This window comes from Charadrius vociferus, unplaced genomic scaffold (assembly GCF_000708025.1).
Source record: "Charadrius vociferus isolate BGI_N301 unplaced genomic scaffold, ASM70802v2 scaffold455, whole genome shotgun sequence".
NCBI classification, from domain to species: domain Eukaryota; kingdom Metazoa; phylum Chordata; class Aves; order Charadriiformes; family Charadriidae; genus Charadrius; species Charadrius vociferus.
The window spans coordinates 2,187,087-2,213,557 of NW_009648550.1; the positions used below are offsets into that span (position 1 = coordinate 2,187,087).

At 36.2% G+C, this 26,471-nt stretch overlaps 1 protein-coding gene across 2 annotated transcripts in view; it reads right to left on the reverse strand.

Annotated features, from left to right (window-relative positions):
* The window catches only part of CCDC88A (coiled-coil domain containing 88A), a 77,310-nt gene that overhangs the window by 10,367 nt on the left and 40,472 nt on the right, over nucleotides 1–26,471 (reverse strand). For both annotated transcript variants that reach the window (XM_009886014.1, XM_009886016.1), the window contains exons 12-27: nucleotides 25,474–25,618; nucleotides 24,540–24,724; nucleotides 22,998–23,135; nucleotides 19,380–20,450; nucleotides 18,694–18,821; nucleotides 14,674–14,812; nucleotides 13,874–14,050; nucleotides 13,179–13,340; nucleotides 10,192–10,469; nucleotides 9,844–9,987; nucleotides 8,613–8,799; nucleotides 8,107–8,252; nucleotides 7,381–7,473; nucleotides 6,973–7,187; nucleotides 1,411–1,494; nucleotides 151–354 (exon numbers count right to left, since the gene is read on the reverse strand). In XM_009886014.1, the coding sequence (XP_009884316.1) occupies nucleotides 151–354; nucleotides 1,411–1,494; nucleotides 6,973–7,187; nucleotides 7,381–7,473; nucleotides 8,107–8,252; nucleotides 8,613–8,799; nucleotides 9,844–9,987; nucleotides 10,192–10,469; nucleotides 13,179–13,340; nucleotides 13,874–14,050; nucleotides 14,674–14,812; nucleotides 18,694–18,821; nucleotides 19,380–20,450; nucleotides 22,998–23,135; nucleotides 24,540–24,724; nucleotides 25,474–25,618 (3,496 nt within the window). The remainder of the gene's footprint in view (nucleotides 1–150; nucleotides 355–1,410; nucleotides 1,495–6,972; nucleotides 7,188–7,380; nucleotides 7,474–8,106; nucleotides 8,253–8,612; nucleotides 8,800–9,843; nucleotides 9,988–10,191; nucleotides 10,470–13,178; nucleotides 13,341–13,873; nucleotides 14,051–14,673; nucleotides 14,813–18,693; nucleotides 18,822–19,379; nucleotides 20,451–22,997; nucleotides 23,136–24,539; nucleotides 24,725–25,473; nucleotides 25,619–26,471) is intronic.

Below are 26,471 nucleotides of genomic sequence, written 5' to 3' on the forward strand. Positions count from 1 at the left end.
CAGTTAATAAACCTATTCAGTATCTTAGCACTGCAACTCAATTATTAAGGTTGCTTTTTGCCGAAAAACAAACTGTAAGTAAAACCAATATTTACATGAAATTGCCATTACACATAGTCACATCACGGTGCAAAAAGCTTCTACCTATACCTTTATTATTTAGCAACTGCTTGGATCTGAAGCCTGTAGAAGAGTTGACAGTTGCAAAGTTGATAGCTGTAGTAGAGAAGGCCATAGCTCCCAATTCTTTCCTCCTTTTACCCGTAGATATATCATCAGGACCCTCCAGATGCTCAGAACTACCTGTCCATTGTCCTCCTGCTAGGACCATGGACTGCACCAGGTCATTCATGGCTGGGATGCAAATGAAAGCAAATGATCAGCATGGTCAATGTATTTGCTTCTGTTCTTATTTTGTATTGCAAAACATTTGACAGTTTTCTAAGCATTAAAGCGCATTGAATACTGGAAGATATAAAAACAAGATCATCCATGTTATGACATGCAATCAGCTCAATGAATGAGAAGTGTTGTAAGTCAGAGACTTCTTTCAGCTCAGTATGGTTCTTAAAACTGATTTTATTAGGTATAATCGCCATGCTTGCGCTGCAATGACATGTAATAAATATGTTAGAAGCTTTGATATACTGGTTGCAATGACAAAATGGAATGAAGAGGGATAAAATGAGCAAAGGTGCTAATACAATATAATGTCAACAATGATACAGGATCTTTGTACAGTGCAGATTACTGCAGGGATACTGTATTTTACGTAACAACAAATAAAAGGATCTGAAAAAGATGACATCTGATGATATTCACCTTTACTTCACAAAACTAGGAAAAATTGTCCACCCCTCATTAAAAAATAAAATAAAATAAAATAAACCAATACAACATTTTGGCAACAACCACCGATGAATACTTGAAGAGTGACAGACCACCATACAGCCTTGCACTATTTTCTCTACACTTTCTTTGAACAAAAAATTACAGTGATTTCTTAACAAAAGGCTTATGAAATGTGCAATTTAGAACTATTTATGTTAACACAGTGCACTGTAAATTTATATACACATAGAGACATGTGCATATAGACAACTATGTATACAAATATATGCAATCACAATGCACTGAATATATATATGTCTGCGCGTGTGCTTGTGCGTGTAAATGTGCGGGTACGTGTGTGTGTGCACATGTGCACATATATAAAGTATTCAGTGCCAAGGTTTAAAAAGAAAAAAAAAAGAAAAAAGAAATAGCTCCAGCTCCTTGTATTGTAGCAGGACTTGCACATTGCAAAATAGGAGGAAAAATACAGCGCAGTCCAGGGAGAGGTTAGTGAAAAATTAGTAATGGAAGCCAGTGTAGCCATTTAAAAGAAGCTGAACTGTCATAAAGTCTTACACATGGAGCGACGGTAGAAGGCCTTCATTTTGTCTTTTTCCTTCGGTCTGTTCCTCAAAAAGGGCAGTCTTTTCAGTGCAACCACTTTTATGTCATAGCATGAGGAAAAACGGAAACAGGGAAATGAAAGAAAAAAAAGGGAGAAGAACAGATGGAAGTTAAATGTTGAAACTAAGGACAGAAATGAATGTCTGAGTTTAAGCTATGTATGCTATGCTAGAAACTATCATTCTCATGCTTCTGTGTGATAATGAAACATGAAAACTACACTGAAATATGAAAACTACACTATGAAAACTTTAATATACTCAGAAATGCACCGAAAATAATGGTGAAGAGTGTAATACAGTTTGAAAGTTCTAAATGCCAAGCTCTTGAAAAAATAAATGTAACTTCTTTGCAGACGATTACAGAAATTTACTATTATATACTTTTTACTGTAAAAAAATAAGATTTCTTGAACATAAAGAAAAATGTGAAACAAAAAAAGCTTAAAAATCAAAGCAACTCTAAGTACAACTTCTACTTTAAAATAATGTTCACATCATTGTTTTTTTGAGATCAATAATTTTTGTAATGTTTTGCCCTGCACCTCTAGTAGGACACAATCTATTATCAGTCTTCATTTGTTAATTTTATGCTCAATAATAATTTTGGTCATCTACTGTCTTGTAGAAAAATTTTATGGACCTTATGTTCAATCTACTGTTTGTGTGCAGTGACTAACATTTTACTGAAATAATCCACTTCAAATCTCTAATAAGAAAAATAAAATCAAGATTTATTGGCTGGAATGGTATACACCATATTTTTTAGCTGAAAAATACCAAAGATTTAAAACATAGTAAATCCAAATGGGAATGCTGCTATAACATTTTGGGAGGCCTAAGAGAAAATTGAGATGCGTAGTATCAGGAAACAGAGTTAAAATTACAAATAATATTAAAAGATGAGGAGGGGGAAGTCACCAGTTAATCTTGTCCTGAGATTCAGGACAATGCTATTCTGCATTAGTAACAGATTACTGGCAGACACCTGCATTTTGAAGCATCAGATAAATGTGTCAGCTGACTGCCAAGCATATGGGAGCCACATGCAAACAACTGGCATGTAAAGATCCAGAAAGAAACGCATAATGAAATTACCGAAAAGTTCTTATTTATGCAGATATGAAAGCAGTATAGTCCAGCTGATCAGCCCAAAATGTGCTTATTTTATCACTCTGAAGTCACTTTTGGGACATGTGCTTTGTCATTTGCTTGGTTTTCTGCACAACCAGCAGCTTGTTATACAGCAGTTTCTATTTTATACAGCAATGCATATATATGTGCGCATTTACAAGTGCACGTGAACTCCCTTGAAAGAGAAATACATCTCCCTCTCCATCATATTATTCTGTGTTTGCACTTACAGTAAGAAGTTTACAATGCAAAACATTTTACAACTTCCAAGGAATGCATGATCAGCACAGCCACAAGTGTCAAAAACAAACACAAAAGGTGGGTTTTTTTCCGATCAATAAAGCATTCCTCCTCTTGTAGATCCTGAGGAAATAAGCTAAAACCAACATCAACATAGATGCTGACCAGCTCAAAAAATGGAGAGGCTGCTCAACTTCTCATAAAGGAGACATGCATGTTGTCTATCCAACTGTATATAAAAGTACATAACTTTGAATAGCTCCCTCCAATGGAATATGAGGCACAGCATCAAACTAGCTTTCTAACGGGTAAATAACTAACTGGTTTTAATAGTAATGCCATCCAATCAAAGAGGTAATTCTGTTCTATTTCCACTTTTGTCATCGTGGTGAAACATGACTCTTGTAATTTCTATAATCCTTTATAGACAAGGTAACTGATCCCTCTTAATTAAAAACGTCCACCCTAATCTTATTAAAAAGTAACCAGAAGATGCTCAAGAATCATTCGAGTCATCTGTAATTCTTGTTCATTAACAGAGATCACCTCCAAAAGGACTGATTTATGGCTCTCAACTGTACCAAACAGAAAACTCCACTGCAAAGACCGATAACCTGGAAATCGTACATCAAAACCTGTCCTTCGGTAAAATGCAACCTCCTTGAGAGACTACACAAGTAATTTCTGCATAGAATACAACTAAAGAAACAATACAACTATTACATAGAACACAGCTAAAGAAATTCTCCTGCAAAAAACACTAGAATGGCAGAAGAAACAAACAGGACACCACAAAGTTTAGCTTAGGCAGCTTTAGCTCTTTACACCTTTATTCCAGCAAATTTTAACTGCGGAATGGCAGGAAGACTATTTTGGTCTTAGTAATCATCTACTCAAAGAACTCTAGTTATAACTCATTAACTTTCTCTTTTCAATATTCTATGAACACATTCTTGCTTTCTGAGCTGAGAATGAATGATGAGTACTGCAGAACTCCTCCACTGATCAGGAAATTTCCCATTTTGTAATCCTCCTACTGTGTGCCAGTAATAGTCTGGGGAATTCCATATGGATAGTATTAAAATCCTCAAACCATTTTGTTCATGCACACAAAAAAACGTTAGGCTGACATCTTCTAAAATTTTTGGTAATAGAAAATGGAGCCAAATATACTTCTTTCACTTCTAATATGTTACAATGTGTCTGCTACTGGTACTACTATTTAAAGATGACAGGCTTACTAATAGCCCTAATTCCTTGGGACATTGTTAATAAGCTGAAATGGCTAAAGTGGAAGCTAGTAAAAGAAATCTGGTTTTCGCCAGAGGGGGAAAAAAAAATCCACTTGCCTGCCTTGGGTTTGCCAAGCAAAAACTCAGAATGGTATCCAATCCCTGCGGAGAAAAAAGGCTCTGTGCAAAGCAGATGTCAGATCTATGGTACTCACCTGATTCAACCACTGAACACAGATACAAAAAGCAAAGGTGAAACTTTGGAGTCAGAGGATTTTAGCCTGCAGGATTTAACTCGTGTTGCGTACAGTAACAGCCATCCAGGCACCCCTCCTTTCCAGAGGGCCTCCAGAATCAGACAAGGATTTCAAGCACTCTGTGAGGTCTCAGGTGCTGTTTTCTCTGCAGAACAGGGCAACCTGATTTTTGCACAAGATCACCTATCTATGTAAGAGAACAGGTCTCTTGAAAACATTTGCATGAGAAAGTGTCCTGTATTAGGAAAACAGTCTCCATCACCACCTTCAAAAGAAGAAAATCTACAGATGTCACACAGCAAATCTATTTATCAGTAGTGGTAGCAGCAGCAGGGTAATTCATTTTGGAATCAATATCTGACAGCTTTCTCTGACAGGGGATACGAGCTAGGAAACCTATACATCTCAAAGATCACTTTATGTCAGATCTTCTGTCCTCTAGCTTTTGAGAACACCACTCATTGGTGCCAGTGACTGCAATCTGGGGAATGTAAGCTGCTTTCTCTTGCCTCACAAAGAACACACAGGACATTTCACCTCAGCAGTGCCCTCTAGAACCACGACCATTCCCAGACACAGGAGATCAGGGTGGAACAGAATGTGCCTCTTCCCACACCTGAAACTGCCTTCAACCAGTGTGGAAATCTAAAATACCTAAGCATTTGCATAGACAGGCTGCAACTTAAAGGTCTTCTCTTTCTTGCAGCTTTTCAGTGGAAGCCCCTACTACCAAGCCACTTCTTACAGAAAAGAAAGGAGCCACAGTATCTTGATATTTAGGATTTACAGTCATTCTAAAAGCAGAAGAAATAGACCGCAAAATGTGCACCATTACTGGTACTTCTCACACTGAGCTATTCTCTTAATTTTGCGAGACGCAAACTGTCTCAGTGAGATTGTCAGCATTGAATTGGCACATAATTCATCCAAATTTTATCAAAAACTGTGGTTTCCATGGTGACATGTGTACTGGAGGAAGGTTACGATCCAAAATTAGATCAGCCCTTCCAGTATGTGGATAAATACACTGGGATTAAGGGGAACATGAACAAAGTCCATGGAGTAGAAAATTAATGAGGTCTGAACAACTTCAAACCTCTTTTGAGGATCAGCCACTGTAACTTCAACCATGGCTCCACCAGAAGGGTAACTGCACACCACAAGGTCCCAAGGATCATGCAAAGAAAGCTGTAACATAAAACAGCCCTTCCAGAACATGAAATCGTTGACAGAGATGCAGATGGTCTGAACCAAAGCGTGCACACTCTCGATTCAAACTCACACACATGCAAACACATCCACTATAGCTTCAGTCACTGCTAAATTCCAGACTTCCAATATGTAAATGCAAGTTGCTTTTCTTTAAAGTCAAAAGTACTTGATTTGAACCTTAACAGACCCTCACGCTGAAAAATGCTAAACTTCCCGAATTGACAAGTTAGCAACAAAAGTGATAAAAGGTACCCTTGAACTTACTGTTTTCTTCAGTTATTAAAAAAATACAAATCTGATTTTAAGTTTTTCTGAAAGAGTGGTTTTAGATGTTTTTAACTTTGACTAAGGTTCTGCAATAAGCACATAAGAAAAAAAAATACACCATAATGGCTTTAATAATTTTTAACACACAGAGAGCAAATTCATAGCTGGCACAAAAACCAGGATATCGATCTACTGTCTTTTGAAATCCAAAACATTAAATTTTTTAAAAGTACTGGAAAAGATTTAAAGTGAATGTTAATAAACATCTATTCTGATGCTTTCACATGCATAGCCAAAACGCTTTTGCTGCATAATTATTAAATAGAATCATTACAACCTGAAAAATTGGCTGTAGTATTATCTCTCAAGTTGTGAGAAATCGGGCAGTTAATGCCAAGAGTGGATAACAAAAAATACTGATATTGAATTTACATGCTGCACAGAATCCAGTCTTTCATACTGTAGGCATCCTAAGATGACAGTTGTCAGGCTCTTTCAAGGTTAGCAAATTGTGTCTGGAATATTCGATCTGTCCATACCTCTGTACCCTCCTCAGTCACCCTTTTTAGCCACTTAACTCTAATCTTTAGGATCGGTAACAATTCATATCTTTTTGACAAGTTAAGTCTCTACATTAACCCTTCCTATTGCATATTCAAATATTATCAGAATTCTTCACCGCTGGTTTTGTGAGATGCTGGATGAACACCTTCAGACAGATCTTTTCAGCAACTAAGGGTGTTAGCATAGCCACAGCTTGGAAAGCACTTCCAAGACAGGGGGAAGGATTCATGCTGGGACAAGAGGGAGAAACAAAATAGGGTACTAGTGGTAGCATCTGACATTCTATCCAAAATTCTGCTCATCTGACCCAGCAACTGTGCTTGCTTCATCTTACCCAAGCATCGTAAATGTATTTTAACATTTACACTTAGAGCTACAGAAATGCTAAAAACTAGTTCCTGCCCAAACACTCAAGGAGTTTGCAAGAAGTCACCGTAAAACTGTCATTAATAAATTAATTCAGGCTTCGTTCCTAAAGACTTTAAAAATTATCTTTAAAAATTCTCCAAAACACACAGCCTGCTCTGAGAACCTCTTAATTTTTAATCATACCAAAAAGACATTTAGCCAAGGATTATTAGAAGAAAAAAAACGTTTTGCGGTACTCACTACTACTCTTTTTGGTCCCCAAGGTCTGGCCATCTTCAAGAGAGTTTGAGCCCACAGAGGAACTATCCTGACTGTCCTGGTGGGGCAGCTGAAGAAATCCTTCACTGGATTCTGAACGGGTAGGCGTGAGGGTCACGGACTTCAAACGTTCTCGATTAGCATCCTTTTTAGATTTTATCAGCTTCCTCATTTTCAGAGTAATCCAGTTGCCCCTTCTGTTATCAATAATACAGTACATTTATTGAAGTTATAATACATATGGCTTCAGACTTTTCCTAATTTGTACGCAAGAACACAGACATGATTCTGCTCCCCTGAAGTTTAACAAATTCTTGATTTTCAGCTGGAACAGAGTAAGTATGTCATGTTTTAGATTTAAGTTTATTTTTATATCATGTCCATCAGTACCTTCTTGGTGGCGATGGTTCATAAAATTTATATTGATCCATTATCTTCTCCTCCAATTTTTCCTTCTGTCGCCTTAATTCATTCAGCTTATCACTGTAAACAGAAATTAATCATAACATACGCTTCAAAAATTTATATATAATGTGCGAGTTCCATGTTCCTTTGGATATCTGTTATTCCAAAGTTTTCACGAAGAATTCTTATATAACACTTGTTTCTTATTGAAAAAATCAAGAAAGAGATAGAGCAAAGAAGCAGTCTTTCATTTAATGTTACGATATAAAATGGAAAAGATTTCCATTTGCCTTTATTACACAACAGAAGTTTTCCCCCTTTTTAATAATAATAAAGTGCATATAGGCTCTAACAGAATCATTTAGACAAGCACATTTGCTCTTCTCAAATTCACTAAAAAATGTTTACAGATTACAAACAAACCTAGGAACTTGGCTTGCAGAAGAATGAGGAATAAATAGCATTTTTATTCTTCATTTGCATGATCAGTACACATCAGAACACAGTTGCACTGATCCTTTAGAACTAAAAATATAATGTGCGCAGTTTGAGTTATCTGCTTTTCATATATAATTTATATTTTTATTTTAAACATTTCAGAAGTAGCATACACGTTAATTTCTATATAAAACAGAAGCTTTTTTTTTTAAAAAAAAAGGTATTAGTGTTAACTGCCCTAATCACAGTAATTCCATTGTTTTAAAAACTCACATGTACTGCCTTTGCTCTACATGGAAGAGATCCTTGCTTTCCATATTCTGCTCAAGTAATGTTCTATTCTGTAGCATTAATGTCTGAATTTGATCTAGAAGATGTCTGTTTTCCTCCTCCAGATTTCCTTTAAGCTGGCTAAGCAGCTGTTAAAATATATGAAATGGTACATATGTGAGCATTTTACACACAGATAATGAGATTATCAAGAAAATTTAGGTCTACAAAGGATTCTGATCAAAAGAAGACTTGACTAAATCATGACTCAACTGATAAAAGTCTCTTTGATACATCAAATAACTTAATACAGTCTAGCTAAAACATGAGCCCCAGTTTTTGTACTGCCTGTACAATAGGCAAATTAATTTATCTTCAGACCCACTTCATTATCTATAAACCAAATTATTAATTCTCAAGCACTTAATATGATTTTATAAATCTACAAATACACTTACATAAATATTACAATGATACCAGTTGTGTAAAACAGCATCATCCTTACATACCTCACATTGATTATTCAGTTTTGTTGATGTAATATCCAGTTGTTGGTACTGTTCTTTGAGTTTAGAAAACTCAGCTTCTAATCGTGTTTGCTCTAGTTTGAAATTGTTCAATAACGTTTTCAAATTCTTATGATCAGTTTGGAGAACTTCATTCTCTCTCAAGAGCTGACTGTATGTATGAGTAAGCCTGGAATTAAAAGACACCATAAAAGAATACTCGCAGATAGAAGGAAATGTATTCATGACCCACATTCCCTCTGAAGCATGAAATTTCCAGGGCTCTATACTACTCCATAGAACACATATAAAAATTTCTTGGTATCACATGCTGTAGGTAAGTCATCTCAGTCTAGTCTTCTTACGCATGCATTCTGCCTTAAAGCCAAACACTCCAGGATCCCCATACGTTTAAAAATAACGTAGGATTTCTAAATGCAGATATCACAACTAGTTTAAAGACACCACTTTTCAAACTACAAGAATCTTACAAAATGGCTAGAATTTCTTGCCAACACAAAACAGTAAGGAAATAGGAATGGTCCAAACTTTGGTGACCACAGATGTTGCATATATGGACTCTTGGACTCAGGGCTACTGGGCGCTGCCACGTCCCTTTCTAAAAACAACCTCCAGTTCCTACTAATCCTCACACAACACCAAAGGTAGGAGGCATTTAATTGTGAGCCCCTTTACCAAATGAACAAATCGTAATGCCTCCTCTTGAGGACGGAAGTATCATGCTATCAAATACTACTATTAAACCCAACTACTTATGGCGAGCTATACCTCCGTTGCAGGGGTCAAGCAGGCCTTCACCACCCACTGCACTTCTCCTACTGGCATTAACCTCAGTTATCTTGCCCCTTAAGGAACTCACACAGGGTGGCTTGCTCCCTCTGCAGCTCACAACCACACCGCACAGGGCTTGGTCTGGCATTCCTCAAGATGCTGTGTGGAATTCAGTATCCTCAGAATAGAATGATTTTTATTTTTTTTGAGGGGGGAGGAGGGAGAGGCGGGGGGGGGGGGGGGGTGGTGTTTCTTCCTGTTCAGTTTTTCTAAAATGACTGTATCACAGAGCAACAGAGTGGAGTTGCTATAAGGTATGGACCATAAACGTCCTGAATTGCAGCATCAGATATTAAGAAACATGAGAGGACACACCACCTGTTGTACTGTACTGGCAAGTGCTCAGAGCTCTAGTAATACACATATCAGACTTTTGCGTTACCTTTCATTTTCATCACAAAGTTTTTTATACTCTGCTGCTACATTTTCATGTTTTTCATTTTGCTGCAGCATTTTTTCCTGTTCTATCTTGAGTACTTTCTCCAATTCTTCCAGCTGTACTTTCTGTTTCAGCAACTGATTGTACCTGCAAACAAAAATAATATTTAAGTTTCTTTTTTTTGAATGAAAAGAAAATATGGAATTTTTTTAAAGGTGATCTTTCAAAGTTTAAATATCTTAATGTTATATTTAAGTAATACTAATTTTACTCACACTAATTATAAAGCATGTTTTGCCTTTTGGTCAGGAATTGCATACTCTAATTTCACTTATGCCTATTAGTATTTACCTATCTTCTAAGTCCTTATGCTCCACCTCCAGATTTTTGTGTGCAGATTTAAGACTTCCATGTTTAGCGATCAGAGATTCATACTCGGAAGCTTGGTGTTCATGCAGGTGTTCCAGTTTTTCATGATCTTTGAGAAGTGAATCATACAATGATTTCAGATCCTCACGCTCCTTGAGTACACATTCGTTCTCATTTTCTAAAGCAGACTGCTGGATCAACAGTTGTGCATTCTGATTCATAAGAGATGTACTTTGAGAATTAAGGGTGGAATTTTCAACCTGCAGCCATAAACATGTGACAAGAGTTGCAAGTGAATTTCACAGTTTATCTCCTCCTATCGAAAGATTTCTTGAGTTTAACCCGTAGCATCTTAGCAACCTTCCAGTTATTCCATTACCTGACAACCTTTAATGTGAACACTTTTTTCTTATATCCCTTTAGACAGTTCCAATTCAAAATTTTCCAAGAGTATTTTCATAGCAGTATTGCAAGAAAGCACTTGAGCATGTCCTTAAATTGACACGGGGGGGCGTGTCAAATTATTATTTACCTTCAAATGTCTGTGAAAGTGCTATCTAAACAAGAGGCACATTTTCCTCTAAGCATTGACAGCTCTAGTATCAAAATATCTTAGAGAAATGGATCACCAGTGATCCTCATATCACATAAGCCAAATCCGTGACATGACTAAAATAAAAGGAACTTTCGTATCGGCATAGATTTAAAAAAATATATTTTTATTGTACAGACTCTCTATTGTCACTATAACATCCTTACTGTACCCACATATCCTTTACAATGAGACTTCAAACAGTAGTATCCATTTAACAGAGAGAAAGGGAAATAAAATAATAGCACCTGGAAGGAACTACCCATATTCTGTTTTACTGAGGAACTGCCATTCACAGTTCTCTTCCAACAACAGTAAAGTCAGTTGATGACTATGTACGCGTTGTGAGATCCGGTAGAAAGTACTCGTCTTGTAGAAGAGTACAATTTCTCCAACAATTACGTCAGAACAGCATTAATGTTCATTAATGCAGTAAAGCCTTCAACATTAGAGAGATTAAAAAAAACCAAACAACAAAAACACTTTACTTGGTGTACCTCTGGAAAGATTAACCTAATCTATAATCCTCGGATATCCTGAAGAATTGACAATATCTAACGTGCTTGTCATCTGACCTGTCTTAGGATAGTTTCCTTCTCTTTCCTATTCCAGAGATGAAAAGCACAAACTACTGAGGCTTCTAATACCCTCAGGGTATCTATTTAAGGAACAAAATCTATCACTCCAGTGCACACTGTTACTAAGGAACAAATCCCTTTCTGTTGAAACTGCAGCATTCTTTGTTACAGATGAGAAAGCTGAACCTTTCACTGGAAATGAAGTCATGTCTGACTGCCAGTGTATGCTGTGAAACTTCCCAGACTGAATCCCGAGTCTGATTTAATTCAGAATTCCCAGTTATCCTTTGAAACATCCTTTCTCTTGTATGTTCCTTACGGGTATCAGAAGGAAGAGTAGAATTACAGTCACCTAAGAACAGTTTTGACATAGCCCATGTAGATCAGCTTACTTTGCACTCTGGATTTAGCTAATAGTTAATCACTCGTTTTCATGAATGTATTTCACCTTTCATTTTGATTTAGAGTTGATGTAGAGTTGTCTTGCAACTCACCTGAAGCTAAAAGCAAAACAGCTGGATTCTCAAGGAAGGGGAATTCCCTTCCTCAGTCTGTTGGGTGTAACATCATTCAGTCATCCCCAGCAACAAAAACTACATTGCCAATACTTTCAAATATCTACAGTTAATTAATTCTACAGGTTTATCAGACAGGAAAGGCCTGTGCTGTTGTGCAATTCATGAGGCAAAAAGGAACTACATAGATATTTCTGGGTTTTGACAAATGGTATTACAAAATATACAGAGTTCTGAATCCCAGAGATATAGCCTCGTCTGTTTCAAATGGTATATTTCCATGCCCACATCCACTAATTTTTAACGACTAGAAGAGACACAGTGCGTGCACAAATATTCTGTTTTGTTCATAGGCTTGCCAGCCACAAAGGGGAGTACTGTGCACTAATTAGATTTGAATGTGGTAGATAGAAAATGCATCTGTGGTAAAACTGTGTTCTGCTTTCCACAAAGAGACAGGAGGATTACTTGATGCATTCACAAAATGCAGTATTTGTTTACTCATTTAAAGACTCCTTCACCCTCCATCATTTCTGACATTGTTTACTATTTCTGCTGAATTATGGACTTTAAGTAGTTTTGATTCTTAGAATGCCAAAAAGCATTAGAACCATTAACAAGAATATTTTATTTAGCAAAGAAAAAAAGAGATGTATTTAACAACCCTGTTAAAGTATGAAGAATGACGTCTGAATTTTGGCCATAAGAGCTGCAAGACTCTGCAGGCAACCATTTTTGTCATTTCCATAGTCACACATTATCTTTTTTTTCCTCTGAATTATCTGAATTCAATTTTCACATATTTATGTAGTTTTCAAAGGTTTTCTTTCAAGCCTTCTGTACTTACTAACATCTTGATTATTCTCTTAGGTATGGCTTTTTTTTTTAAACTCTATTTATAAAAACAGACAAAATACTAAATTTATTAGAGTCTCTTTGGAGACCTTATTTCACTGATCTAATTCAGAAGTAAAAAAGAAATTTAAAATATTATCTTAGAAGACCGGATAAGAGAATCTACTCTACTCCTAAGTATAAAGTCAAGAGTTTAAATTAGACAAACGAAGGATTTAAACCAACTTCTAGAAAGGTTATTATTCATCAGCACACAATGTATTTTTTGACTGCTCTTATTGACAATTAGTTGCACATTCCCTTCTTTTCCACGTCTGTACCAGAAGTGAAATGTGACTTACAATACATTAATGCCATTAGCTTTAAAGCTTTCATTTGAAAAAACTTTGAATTAAATTTACTGTTGAAAGCAAAATAGGAAAATATTACCTGCAGCTTGGCATTTTGAGTTTGTAGAGTTGTATTTTGTTCCTGTAGAGAAACAGTCTGTCTCTGAAGCGCAAGAATCTGAGCCTGCAGATTGCTGTTCTGTGTCTCAAGTTGCTTTAATTGTGTCTTCAGAGCTTGCTTCTCTGCCTGCAGTGTAGCATTCTTTGAACATTTAAAAAAAAAAAAAAGATAATTTCAGTTCACAGGTGTTTACTGACCTTCAAGAAATAAAACCTGTTTCTCCAAAACAAACAAAGCAGCGTGACTTTGCAGAGATTTACAGGGTGGAACAAAAATGTAAAACACCTTATATAAAAGTAACACACAGTAGTATTATCACTACAGGCTAAGATTGAAAAAATGGGTACCTAATATTGTACCTATGGAGAAATAGTAGGGAAATCTCCATGACTCATGTAAATAAGTATGATTTAAGAGGGACTTAAGAGATATCTGTGGATTCAAAAGGGCAAATTCAGGTTTCCACATCTCCTTTTAAATGCTGGTCAAGTGCTTTACAGCATCCGTCAGAGCAGAATCCAGCTGCTTCATAAATTATATTTAACTCAGATTCTGATTGGTACATAAATCAGGTGATAAATTGCATACCTTCTTAACAATACTCTCATTTGTATTACTGGAACAGCTCACAACAAATAATTAAAATCAGAATAATATTCAAAACCACATCTTACATTCCTTTCTACTTCAATTAATCTATCTTTAACTTTCAGTAATTCTCTAGTAGTTTCCTGATTTTCTTTCTCCCACTTATTGACAGAATGATTTTCTTCTCCACTTCTTGGAGGAGAATTCTGAACCATCCTTTCCTCTTCTTGTCTTTGCTTGAGAGCTTCATAGTTCTTTTTCACCTGAAATTATTTAGGACAACTTACATTAGGTTTAGAAATTTCCATTTTCTACATCCTAATTTATTACATGACCATACCACTTCTCAAAGAACAGAAATTGCTCTGTTACTGTATTTGTAAATTTGCTTTTTGTATATTTTTGGGAGGTGATGTACAAATTATTTATGGATATGTATAGCTTAACCATAAGAAACACTTTTCTAACCAAAAGAGATCTCTATTTTATTTCAGTGCTTTCAACTGTATCCCTCAACTTTATTATAATAAAGACCTAAAACCAAGGACACTATGTCTTTTATTTTAACCAGCCCACTTAGGCTGTTCAAAGTAGATCAGAAAACTGAAAATGACTACTTTTGGCATCCCAAATCAAATCTACTTCAGATTACTTATCCACCTGACATACCGAATAACCAATGAATAAACTCAACAACTTTTCATGCGATTTCACCACTGGCCCTGTATTACTGCAGTCTTAAAAAGCAGTAATACGTTTGTCCTGCTTTGTATTACCCAAACAAGGCCCATCTTTTGCTGTCTTACGCAAAAGGTCAAGTGTAGAAATAACAATAGCTGGTACAGGAGTAATTTAATCTTGTAGAAAAAAATGTTGTTCTCCTTACTGTTTTAAGTTCCTGACGGAGTTGCTGGTTTAAATTTGTTGATTCTTCTAAACGAGCCTCCAAAGCAGCAATTTTTTCTTCTTTTATTTCAAGAGACTTCTTAAGTGTAGATTCTAATTTTGACTCCAAAAGCTTATACCTACTGATCAATGATATCACACACAAAGTCTGTATTTCAAAAAATTACCTGAGGTATTTGAATTCTAAAACGTTCTGAAACAGTAGTCTCATAGCTACATTCAAACATGCCAGAACGCTGACTCTATTCAAAAGCACGAAGACACCTCAATATTAGTATCAAGTCCTAGGTCTAAGCCAAACAGAAGATGGTAGTCAAAAACATTTTTTAATCCTTCTTTCTTTTAAAACATTAGACACACAAAACCCCACATTCAGCCACAGCAGTAGGGGGCTGACTTTATTTGGATCATTAGCGTGTGTGTGATGACAGCACTCTTCCTTCTGGCTCCACTCCAGTGAATCCAGCGGGGACCTGAACTAAATTAGAATGTGAAGTATTTGGAGAGCAAGATTTTCATCAATTTCCATTTCCTGCCAGCTCACAAAGAGGAGGCACTAGGGAAGGAGACGGAACACAGTACTTTGCAGGTGCATACTCATTTGATGTATGAATGTGCAAATTGCTCACTCAGCCCAGCTGCTGATATTTTAAGACTGTTACAGCTCCTGATGTGTAAAGCTTCCATTTTTTACCGTATTTACAATATTGTTGGGCACCAAAAAAACCCAAACCACATACCTGGGAGAGAAGTGGTTGGATTTAGAATCTATCTGTTTAGAACAGCATCTCCTTTTTAGAAAATACTGAAAACCACACTCATAATTCACTCTTAAGCAGTTCAGTCACTGTACATGTGCTCAGAATCTGGAAAACACCCTGCTTCTCCCCACAGTAGGACAAAATAAAACAAACCACTAATATGCCCCTTTTCAACCTTGACTACTGAAGAATCTATCGGTTTAGCAAATGGAATAGATTGCAAGAGACTCCTGAATGAACAGCATTAGATCTAGTCAGGAACTGGAGCAGAAGACCAATGGTAAAAGAATTAATAAGTAGAAAGCTGTCCAGTAGCATCACATAGTAGGATGAGAATCCTAGATTTTAAGGTATGACAAGTAATTCTCAGGGACTTAAGAAACAGTAGGCAGTCTATGACTAGTAGAATAGATATCATTTCATCTTCTTGAGCTGAAGCATATATTCAGCTACAAATAAGAAAAAGTTATATGATTATGGGGAAAACAAAGAAGGAAAAAGACCAATAGCAGAGAGCCAACATCCATTTTCCTTTTGAACACTAATAATGAAAGATGGTACAAATTTTCTAATATCATTGAGATTTGGGTATTTCAGATTCAGGGTCAAAATCCATAAATCTGTTTGTCTAAAGACAACAGCCATTCAAAAGGCAATAGGAAATGGAAAACACTTCAAAGTTAACTCATCAAGCACGATCAGCTTAGACCTCAACAGAAAGAATCGGAAGTGGTACCAAGAACATTAAACAAAAAGCAAAAGCAGCTCTCTCCAATCAGGGAGAGAAAAACTGTGCATTTTTTATTTGTCATCAAAGTGAGAGAAGCAATTTTGGTCATAACGAACCTAGCTTTCTACAGGCCTGATGAAATAATTGCTAGTGCCTCACCCACACAACAATATAAGGAAAGCAATCCAGGTACCTTTTGGATGAATAATGGAAAGGAAGGACAGTAGCACAGCAAAATTTCAAACCAACCAGTGTTTCCACTTGAAAAGAAGTATTTGCCCATTCACAGTCCTTCAGCTCTACATGAAGTTTGAGAAGAAGCTCAAAACAGCAGCATAGCCCAAATTCCTTCACATCTAAAACTATCTGGCCACAAGCCTAAGCTCAGAGGTAGGGTTTAGATAATGTTCCGGGTAAGCGTCAAGATATAATGCTTACTGCACACCTCCCCACAGATCAGCCTGAATAGGCACATCATACCCAGTCTGATATCAAAATATCTTGTACCATCAAATATTCCACCTGCTTTTACATGGTCAGTGCTGGATGATCAAGTTTGCCACGAACACCTTTCTAGACAGGCATTATCTCCTGCTGCAAGGCAATTTGCAAAGAATTAAGCATAAGCTGTTCTTACGACAGTGCAGCTGAGCAGCACCAAATTAGAAAAGATACAATGCCAGCAGTAGACACTTGCCAAGTGCAGGTCAACCAGTATGCAATGCTTGAGCCTGCTCCGTGAGCTGTGCTCTTACATATATTATATACAAAGCAAAAAATGAGCAGTGACTCCTTGAAAAAGAAACTCCCCCTAGAAGAGAACTATGGGGACGTGGGGGGAATGAAAATAAAATGAACTGATTTCTGTAATCCCCCCACACAGCTAATCTGGAAGCAAAGGAAGAAATGAAACGGGTCATGATAGGTGCCAGAAGTATGTTAAACGTTCATTTACAGATTATAATTTAATGAAAGCTGGATAAAACTCCCCATTCCACAGACACATGTAACTCCAAATTTTCTTCCAAATTAGAATTTATAGATCCAATATAACGTCATTCTGTAAAATGTGAAGGAAACACTAGTATTATATGGCCCAGAGTTATAATTCATATAATGTCACAAACCAACTAACCTATGAGAAGTGAACGCAAAATATCTGATCTTTAGAAGTATGCTCACTTGTAAAGGACAAGTGCCATTGTCTGGAAAGTCGAAGTAGACTCACAAATCTTTTCGTGTAGAGTAACTTGCAAAAGCACCTTTACAGAACAATATTTTCTCCCTTTGCAGGAGTACTCACTCCAACGACTTGGAATCTACAACGTGATTTAGAAAAATGTTGCTCAATCTGGACTTCTTCATCGAACCACTTTAAACTTCAAGTCAGCTCAAGGATTGGTTCTTCTTTGTATAGTATATTCACCTAAGGACAAACCAAACGCGTACTATGTGCTGTATGCTACACAGAAATACTTAAATCGGAAGAAGTCACACTAGTCAAAGTTCTGAGGGCTTTCCTTGACAGAAGAACTCCTCATCTGTAAGCTGAGAAAGGTAGATAAAAGATGGCAGCAGAAAACAAGAGGTGGTAACAGATTCTCCCTAATGGATGCTGGCACCATCCCAGTAACAGAGCACTGGGAGCAAGAAAGGGAAACTGAAGAAAAAAAAAATTGTTTGGTTTTCTTTTGATATAGAAGGCTCAAAATCAATCTACGCGTTCATGACAATCAGTTGTAATAACAGATCGTGACAGCAGCTTTTTCTTTTTTTTTTTTGTTTTGTTAAAAAAAAGCACAGCTGAATAGCATCGTGAAAGAAAGATTGGCTAGAAGCCCATACTAGTCTGCTTTTCTCCTGTCACAAATTTTACATGAATCCCTGCAGAATAAGACAGAACACAACATACAGTAGAGGAAACAGATGTCAGGATAGCAGCTGCTTTATAATGGCAGGTGTGGTAGAGTGTTAGAGCCAGTACAAAGTTTTGGAGACTCTCAAAAATTGGACACTTCCTAGCCAGTGTAAGTGGGATTGCAAACAGCTTCCTTTTGGTAGGAAGAATCAGAGGGAAATAGTTGTAAAGAAAGACTGGGACATTTTAAGGTAACCACTATGTGACAAAAGCGTAAAAAACATTTCTATCAGTCAAGCAGTCAAAAAGGAAAAAAAAAAAAACACTTTGGGTCTATTATCTTTTACTGCTGCTATTTCTGCTGCTAACTAGAACATAAACCATTTTAATTACATGTTAACTGTATCTACTGACATACTTAAAGAAATTTCTTAGTAACAAAAAATAGTAGCACTTTCACAGACAGCTCAACATAAAAGCACATCAACTACCTTATTAATTTCAAAGAATAGCAAGTTCCATTTTGCATCTATCGGTGTGCCTTAAAAATCGACAAGTATGCACAAAAACAGTCTGTAAAACCATTTTATCTTTATGAATAACAAAGAACCTCATTTCTGCACTGTTCTAGGTAGGCCTTGATATTCTCACCTGTCATCACTGCTTTGTTCATCATGCAAGAGACGCTCCTTGTTCAAGCCTATTTTTTCAAGTTCGTGGGCAAGTTTTTCTAGATCATTGTTCATTTGTTGAGTCTTCAATTTTTCATTCACCAAGTCCTTACACAGAAAAAATTACAGTATTATCATACAAATAACGTAGTCTTAATTCTCAAAGTGCTGAGGCAAGAGCCTTTTTATCACTACATGACTTGAACTCAATGTTAACTCTCCTTTCCTTCCAATTGTTAGCTTTCAGCTATATCAGACATTACATTGTAGCTATACTATGATTTCAGTGCCCTAGTTTACTCCCTTCCTTTCTGTAGAACTTCCGTTTCAAATTTGGTCTTGAACATTACGGTGAAGGACAAATGTTTCAGCCTGAACAAATACTACCATGACGAATCTGAAGAACATTGTTTTAACAAAGGCTCCATGGCAGTCTGTAAGCAACCTTACAGAATTAAGTGTAATATAGCTATATTGTTCTGTTTGATTATGATTATATAAATTTTGATTATCTAACACTTTCCCCACTGCAACCATTAAAGATGATAATAGTGTATAGATTAAAGCATGAAAAACACAAAATACAAACTTCTTTCAAAAATACAGCTATAATTTCTCTACATTACAAACAGATTATAACAGGAATGGTAACTAATTTCTGTTTACCTCTCGTAAAGTGACAAGGGTTTTCTTATCAATAGTAGCTCTTTTCACGAGTTCTTTATTTTCTTTTTCTAGTTCTTTGAGACGTACACATGACTCTTTATATACAACTATTTCTTTAAATAGAGATTTATTTTCCTTTTCCAGATTACTAATTTTTACATTGTTTTCTTCTAAAGTACTATCTTTAATTTCTGCTTGTTGTCGAAGCCTTTTATTTTCTTTTTCTAGCTGTTTCTTATCTTTTTCCAGTTGAGAAGTCTCTTGTTCTAACAACTTATTCTCCTTTTCCAATTGCTCTAGGCGCTTACTAGAGATTTTTAACTCTTCTAAGTTCTTTTGCAGAGTCTGATTTTCAGACTCTAAATCTTGTAATTCACTTTCTAATTGCTGAATCTTCTTATTGCTGTTTTCAAGGGCTTTCTGTAGCCTTTGGTTTTCTGTGTCTAGGCCTTGGTAGCTGACTTCCAAGCGTTCAGTTTTCTTAAACGAGGCTTTCATGAGTTCAAGGCTCTTTTTAAGTTGCTCCTTTTCACTCTCCAGCTCCTTATTTTCTAATTGTAATTGCGCGACTTTAATGCTTGTGCACTTCAAGGATTCAATTGTTCTTCTTAATTCCAAATTTTCTTCATCGAGTTGTGAATTCTCCTTTTCTAAGGATTCCAACTGAAAAGTGAGATTTTTTAGGCTATCCAAAGTTTTTTTGAGTTTTCTGTTTTCCATTTCCAGGTCTGAGTTTTCTTGTTCTAAGGCCTCGATCTTCTCACAAGTGATTTTTAAGTTAGTAATTTTTTTCTGTAATAATTCATTTTCCTTCTCCAGATGATGCAGCTCGTTCTCGAGTTCTTCTGCTCTCTCCCCTTTCTCTTTATAGTGTTCCAGTTCTTTCCTGACTTGCTTTTTTTCAAATTCAATCTTATTTAACTTACTACTGGTCTCTTTAATAGACTCATGAAGGATTTTATTTTCTTTTTCAATTTCTTTCATTCTCGCTTCAGCACTGATTTGTGAGCGTTGTCTCAGAGAAGCTACGGTTTGATTCAAATGTTCATTTTCTTGTTCTAATAGCTTAATCTAATTTGGGAGGAAAAATTGTAAACTCTGGTAAGTGACACGCCAACAAGTAATTACTTCCACATATAAACTGAGAGCTACTAAGATAATAAGATTACATGATATTTCCCTTTTATTTTAAGTTTTAAAAAAAATTCTCTTACTCTACTGGTATTCAGTTGCAGCATTACAAATGTGTATGTACACACGTAGAAGTCTGACAACAAAGTAAATCAATGGGCAATCTTCAAGTATCTTCTTCTGGATATTAGCAGATAACATAAAAATAAAGCTAATGAAGCACAAACCAAAACAAAGCTGTATCAAAGAGATAGCTTCATTGATCTTAGCTTCATTTCATTTTCATTTGTGTTTACCCAGATTTAGATTATTTTTCTTAAACTCTGTAATTTCCAGAGATGTGTGTCCACAAAGAACAAAACTGCAGTCAAGTTCTAAACCAAACTTGAGGTGGAAGGAGGTATGGGAGCCGCAAAAGTGTCTTTATTTCACTTGGAAAAAACAGAGGTGATCTATGGGATGTGAGGGCATCCTGATCATAGTCAATAACATTTGGAGAAGAAATATATCAAGGTCACATTATTTTTTGAGTTAAAAAGAACCCTTGGACATGCTGTTCCAAAACAGCTTACAGAGAAAGTAAAAATCATATTAGAACTGAATTACTTTCTTAGGCAACACACCCAGATCTGCTTCAAGGATAAAGGCAGAATTTACATCTTAATTTTTAGTATTTCTTGATTTTTTCTGTTACTCCAAATAATTTGAAATTGTTTGGGTATGTAACAATACACAGCAAAATCCAGAAAACTGTTTAGATCAATATTTAAGAATACACTAGTAACATAGCATAAGGGATGTTTCAACAATAAACTGTTTTGGAGAAAAGCAAAAGTGCTAGTTACAATGAAAAAGACTGAGAAAATTACAGACTGTTCTTTCATATCTAAGTCCAAATGTAACTATTAATTACAGGATCTCTGGTTCGGTTCCCAGCAATAACAATATGTTCTGAAACGATTAATGAGAAACTAATTAACAAGTGTCTAAAACACAACTTTGTAACACTTCTTTACGTAACCTGGTATGTTACTGATCATGCATAATTACTTTCCATGAATTCTGCTTCTATAATACAAACTTAACAAAACATCATGATCGATGTCTCCATAATTTTTGATTAAACCAAATGAATCTTGTTGGAAGTTTCAGCACAGGATTTGCAAAAGACATGAAAGAGGAGCTGTGGCAGGTTAGCAGCGTAAGTGTATTATTTCTAAGCAGAAACAGACCCACTGAAATGTCAGTCCTACTCTATACGTATCCCTGATGGTTGATTTGGGACTACTGACTAATTCCAGAAAGTTTTAGTCTTTTTTTCCCTACGCTTCTAATACAATGAATAAATAAATTATTGTAACAATGAACACTTCTAAACAAGACAAGCTGACACATTTTCTTTAAAATTATCCCCACTGTTCCCTTTAAATGAAAAGTAAAGCTTCAATGCCAAGCTTTTATTTTCTTTCTTTCTTTCTTTTCTATGTCTGGAATTTCATTTACTGATTAAACTGGGCCTTTAAATATTTTTAGGATTTTTGAAATACAATATCCGGTATTCCAAAATACTGTACTTTTAAATTAAACTAAAACATGTCAATCCCATCAGGAAGAATTAGTGGAATTTATAAAAGATAACTAGAGTTATCTTATGAAAAAAAGATACCTACAGTTATAACTACAGTTAACAGCATCAAGCACTTGATTACTAAATATGGTATTTCCAGAAGTTTCCATAACTCATTTTCTAGTGGCTGCCTTCCACAGGTCCTCTGAATTGCTCTGCAAAGACCTTTAGAAGGTGTCAGCACCCATTAGATACAGATACATCGGTGACATTCAGTACCCTCCCAAATACAGATCAAATCTTTCACCAACACCCAGATGCCAGTTTCTGGCAACCAAAAATAAATTCTGCTATCCACCTACAGGTCACAGCTAGAAACCGTTCTAGTATAGGGGAATATTATGAAGGTTCCTACCCCAGATAAACAAGACTGTGAGCAACACAGGAGGAACAGAGTCAGCAGCGGAGCAGCAGACCAGCTCTGCTACACTGGCCTCTGTCAGGTCCCTTTGAGGGACAGGCTGCTGTAATTCTCATTAATACTCCGACATTACCTCAAACACTGACCAGCTGTCTGGAACCTGTTTTCTTCCATTGAGAGGTGTTTGGCTTACCTCCAAAGTTCCCAATTTTCTGTTTTGGCTGAGCTACACCCTTTAAGCAACTATAGCAAATACACAGCGCATGAAAGCCACAGAAGCATTACAAAACACTAAGAAGTTCTAAAACTAACAGTAAAGCCTCAGCTAAAAATGAGTCATGTCTCTCCCTGGCTGCAGGTCTTAGGCAAGCTAATTTGCTGCAGATATGTCCTTTTGGCAAATCTGCTATGTTCACAATGCCTTTATGCCCGTAAAAAAGTACAAAAGGAGAACAGTACAGTAGAATGCAGCATTAAGACTTTTGATTCTACTACTCACTTGTCGCTCTGAGTTTTCTCGAAGTGCTTCAAGTGTCTTTTCAAGCTGTGCTTTTTCTTTCATCAAATCTTTACTCAAATTTTGACTGTTCTGAAGACTCTGTTTCTCTTGGCTAATTTCATTCGCCAGCTCTTCAAGCTAGAGAAGAAAAAACAAATTTTTAAAATGTACTTAAAAATGACAATAGTATTATTCTCAATTAGGCCAAAACCCGAATTAAATCTTTCTCTTAGGACAAGAATACTAACACTTGACCAGTCTTTTGCTTCCCTCTCCCTCTTCCTCTCAAATTCAGATTTTCCTAGTCCCTTATGTAGCAGAACAATGCATGTTTTACAGGGTTACTGGCACTTTCACTGGTTTTTGCAAAGGAGAAGTAACTGGCTCAACCACCCCAGCAGGGATGCAGTCAGCCTCTGTCTGGGAACCGAACTTACTCATCACCAGTCCAACTACCAACTAGGCACTGGGAGTCCCTGTAGTCACTGTACATCATATTTATAAGACTCTATGCTAGCAGTTTAAGAGAACGTGTGTCCAGGTAGACGTAGACTATGTATACAGGATTCCTAACAGACATTTTGTTCAACTTCACACTTTTTGCTGAAGTGATCACTGTTCAGAACATTGTTTTTAGGGGCAAGTGAGAAAAAGGACATGTTGCCAGACATCCAAAGTGGTAAGAACATTATCAGACAACCACAAGGACCTACTATTGCTTGCTTCTTATACCTATTCCTTTCTTTTGTACCCTCCTAGCTGTCTTTCTGGTACTATAAAGAAACTCAAAGCAGCACACAGGCTGCTGCAAAAAATACCACGTCATTAAGAAATCAGAAAAAGCATGGAAGTATGGAATACAGAAGGGATTTCTTTCAATTTATTTTTTTTAATTATCTCTTACCCACCCATCTCTAAGAATAGGCTCTCTAACGCCTGACATAGCTTTTACTTCAGCAGATATTTCAGAAACTTTAGACATTTCAGTCTACTGTAATTAGTCCTCGTATGTATTTCATATACATGATTTAGAGTGTAAAATATTGTAGATCAGCACAGATAAATCTGACAAACTCCTTCTCACTTGCTCATCAATTCCTTGGCTCATCTTCTCTCAGTTATGAATGAGGACATAGGAACAAGTTTTCTGTTTAGATGAAGACTGGCTAATAAGTCTATGTACACATACTTGCCACTGCTTAATAATTACAACAATTAAAATAATGTTTTCAAGTATCATATAACACTTTCATTTTTCATTATGTCCCCAATGTTAACATGATTTTTTCCTCACTGATATAAGACCTTTCTGAAAAAAACAGTCACGCTCTTACATCAATAAAAAAGCGTAACTAAAGAAGAGAAAAACCTCTCCAAGGTGATTTTCTTTTTTACCATAGACTTACAAATACCATAACACCATGTAGACCCTAGTAATACTTTATCCAAAATAACAGCAATTCATAAAACTACCCTTTAGAAAGAAGATGTTAAGCAACATTAGGAAACTCATATGCAATGCAAACATACACTGATGATTACCTTTTTGCTAAGTCTTTGGTTTTCTTTTTCCATTTTCAGAGTCCTTGAACTACTGCCTTCTACAGAACCCACTGCACTTTGTAGTTCTTCTACTGTCTTCAGTAGACTTTGGTTCTCCATTTCCAACTTCAGTAATCTGCTTGACGTCAGTTCATTTACTTCATGACCAAGTGACTTCTGTGGCACTATAAATGAAAAACGCCATAAAAAAAAAGGTTATTTATTACCTGGAGTTCTTGGACTTTGCATTTTCAGACTCAGAGGATTTAGAAGACTTTGAGAGTCCTCCAATACCTTCTTGGTGAATAGAGCTAGTTCGGATTAATAACCCATCCTCCTTACCCAACAGACAACACTGCAGATGCATAAGAAGAAATGTTCTACCCATCCTACAGTTTCCAATCACAGCAGAGATTTGTCTCCTGTAGCTGAGGACTTATCTCTAAATTCCTACAAACCCTTTATATGGGATCCAGTGTATGACCAGGTATGGTATACTGGAAGAATCAAAATTTTTGCCACAGCTATCTCTGCAAACAATTACTCTGAAAAGCCTTAACAAATCTTTCTTAACTTTTGAGAACAGTAAAGCAAGAAGACTCATGATCTGCGCTACATGGTATAGAAGTCTGAATGGCAACACAATGTAACTCCAAGGTATTTATGGGTTTTACATCTCTGTTTAAGCGAACAAGAATCACAAGAATGAGACTTTTAACATAGGATGTATCTGCAAGGATACAAGGGACTGCGTAAAAAACCCAAAACCAACAAAACCAAACACAAAAATAACCCCAAATTGTCACATCTCCAGAGGACAAAGGACAAAAGATACTGTACTTTAGAAGTCAGGAGCTGTAATGTCCTTATGCTGTCCAGCCTCTGAGCTTTCAATTTTTCTGTTTTATCGGTTTGGAAGTATTACTATGTTTACCTTCAGAAAGTTCAGTAGTCCTATTTATCTGCTCAAGTTCCCAGCCAAGATGCAATGATTCATCCATACTTTGTTTCTGAGCCATTTCTAGAGTCATATTTTCCTCCATGAGTTCCTCAATCTTCTTTCTGTCCATATCACGCTCCTTAAAAATTATTTCACATGGAACTTTAAAAACTGTCTCAACATGCAAAAAGTATTTTAGTATCTAGTATGTCACAGAGAAATGCCAAGTGCATTTTATGATTTGCTAATACATAGTGAGACACACAGAAGAACAGACAAAATAATGAAGAACTTAGAAAAGAAGTGTAACAACCAGTAACAAATATGCAGAGAACCTCTTCTCATCATAACCTGTGGTAATGACTACTTACTCTTTTTCAAAGCTCCCTTCTCTCACAGTATCAGTGAAGAATGCATACGTGATAAGCACAGCTTGATAGCACATACAAGAAACAAATGGACAGAGAAGCAAAATTTTACCTTCTCTAAACTATCATAAGATTACTTTGATGCAAAAAGCTGTAACAGGACTGGGTCCATGATGAGAGTGTCTCACCTGGCTCTTTATAAACCCCTCTCCCCACACATGCTACTTTAACAGGAATATGCTGCAGCTGCAACTCTCAACATTTTGCAGAAAATAAAGTAATCAGAAGGTAATAATCTGTCACCCTTTAAGGAAAACTAAAAAAATAAACAAACCAAAGCACCCAGGCAAATTATGATTATGTATTTTAGAGTATTTAGTTTTTGGAGAAGAACTGGTTAAAATAACCTCTTTTATCTAACTATTTAAGTGACAACAGACTACCTTCACATTAAAAAAAACCCTGATCCTATCGTTCTTACTAATGACTCTATTTATTATCATATTTTAATTGTCCAATTAAACACTGTACTGCCTTAAGAAGAGTACTGCCTTTGCAATTTTTCCTTCCCTAGGCAGAACCAAAGCTACTGCAGGAAACCATATCTGAAAAGTGTTAGTAAAT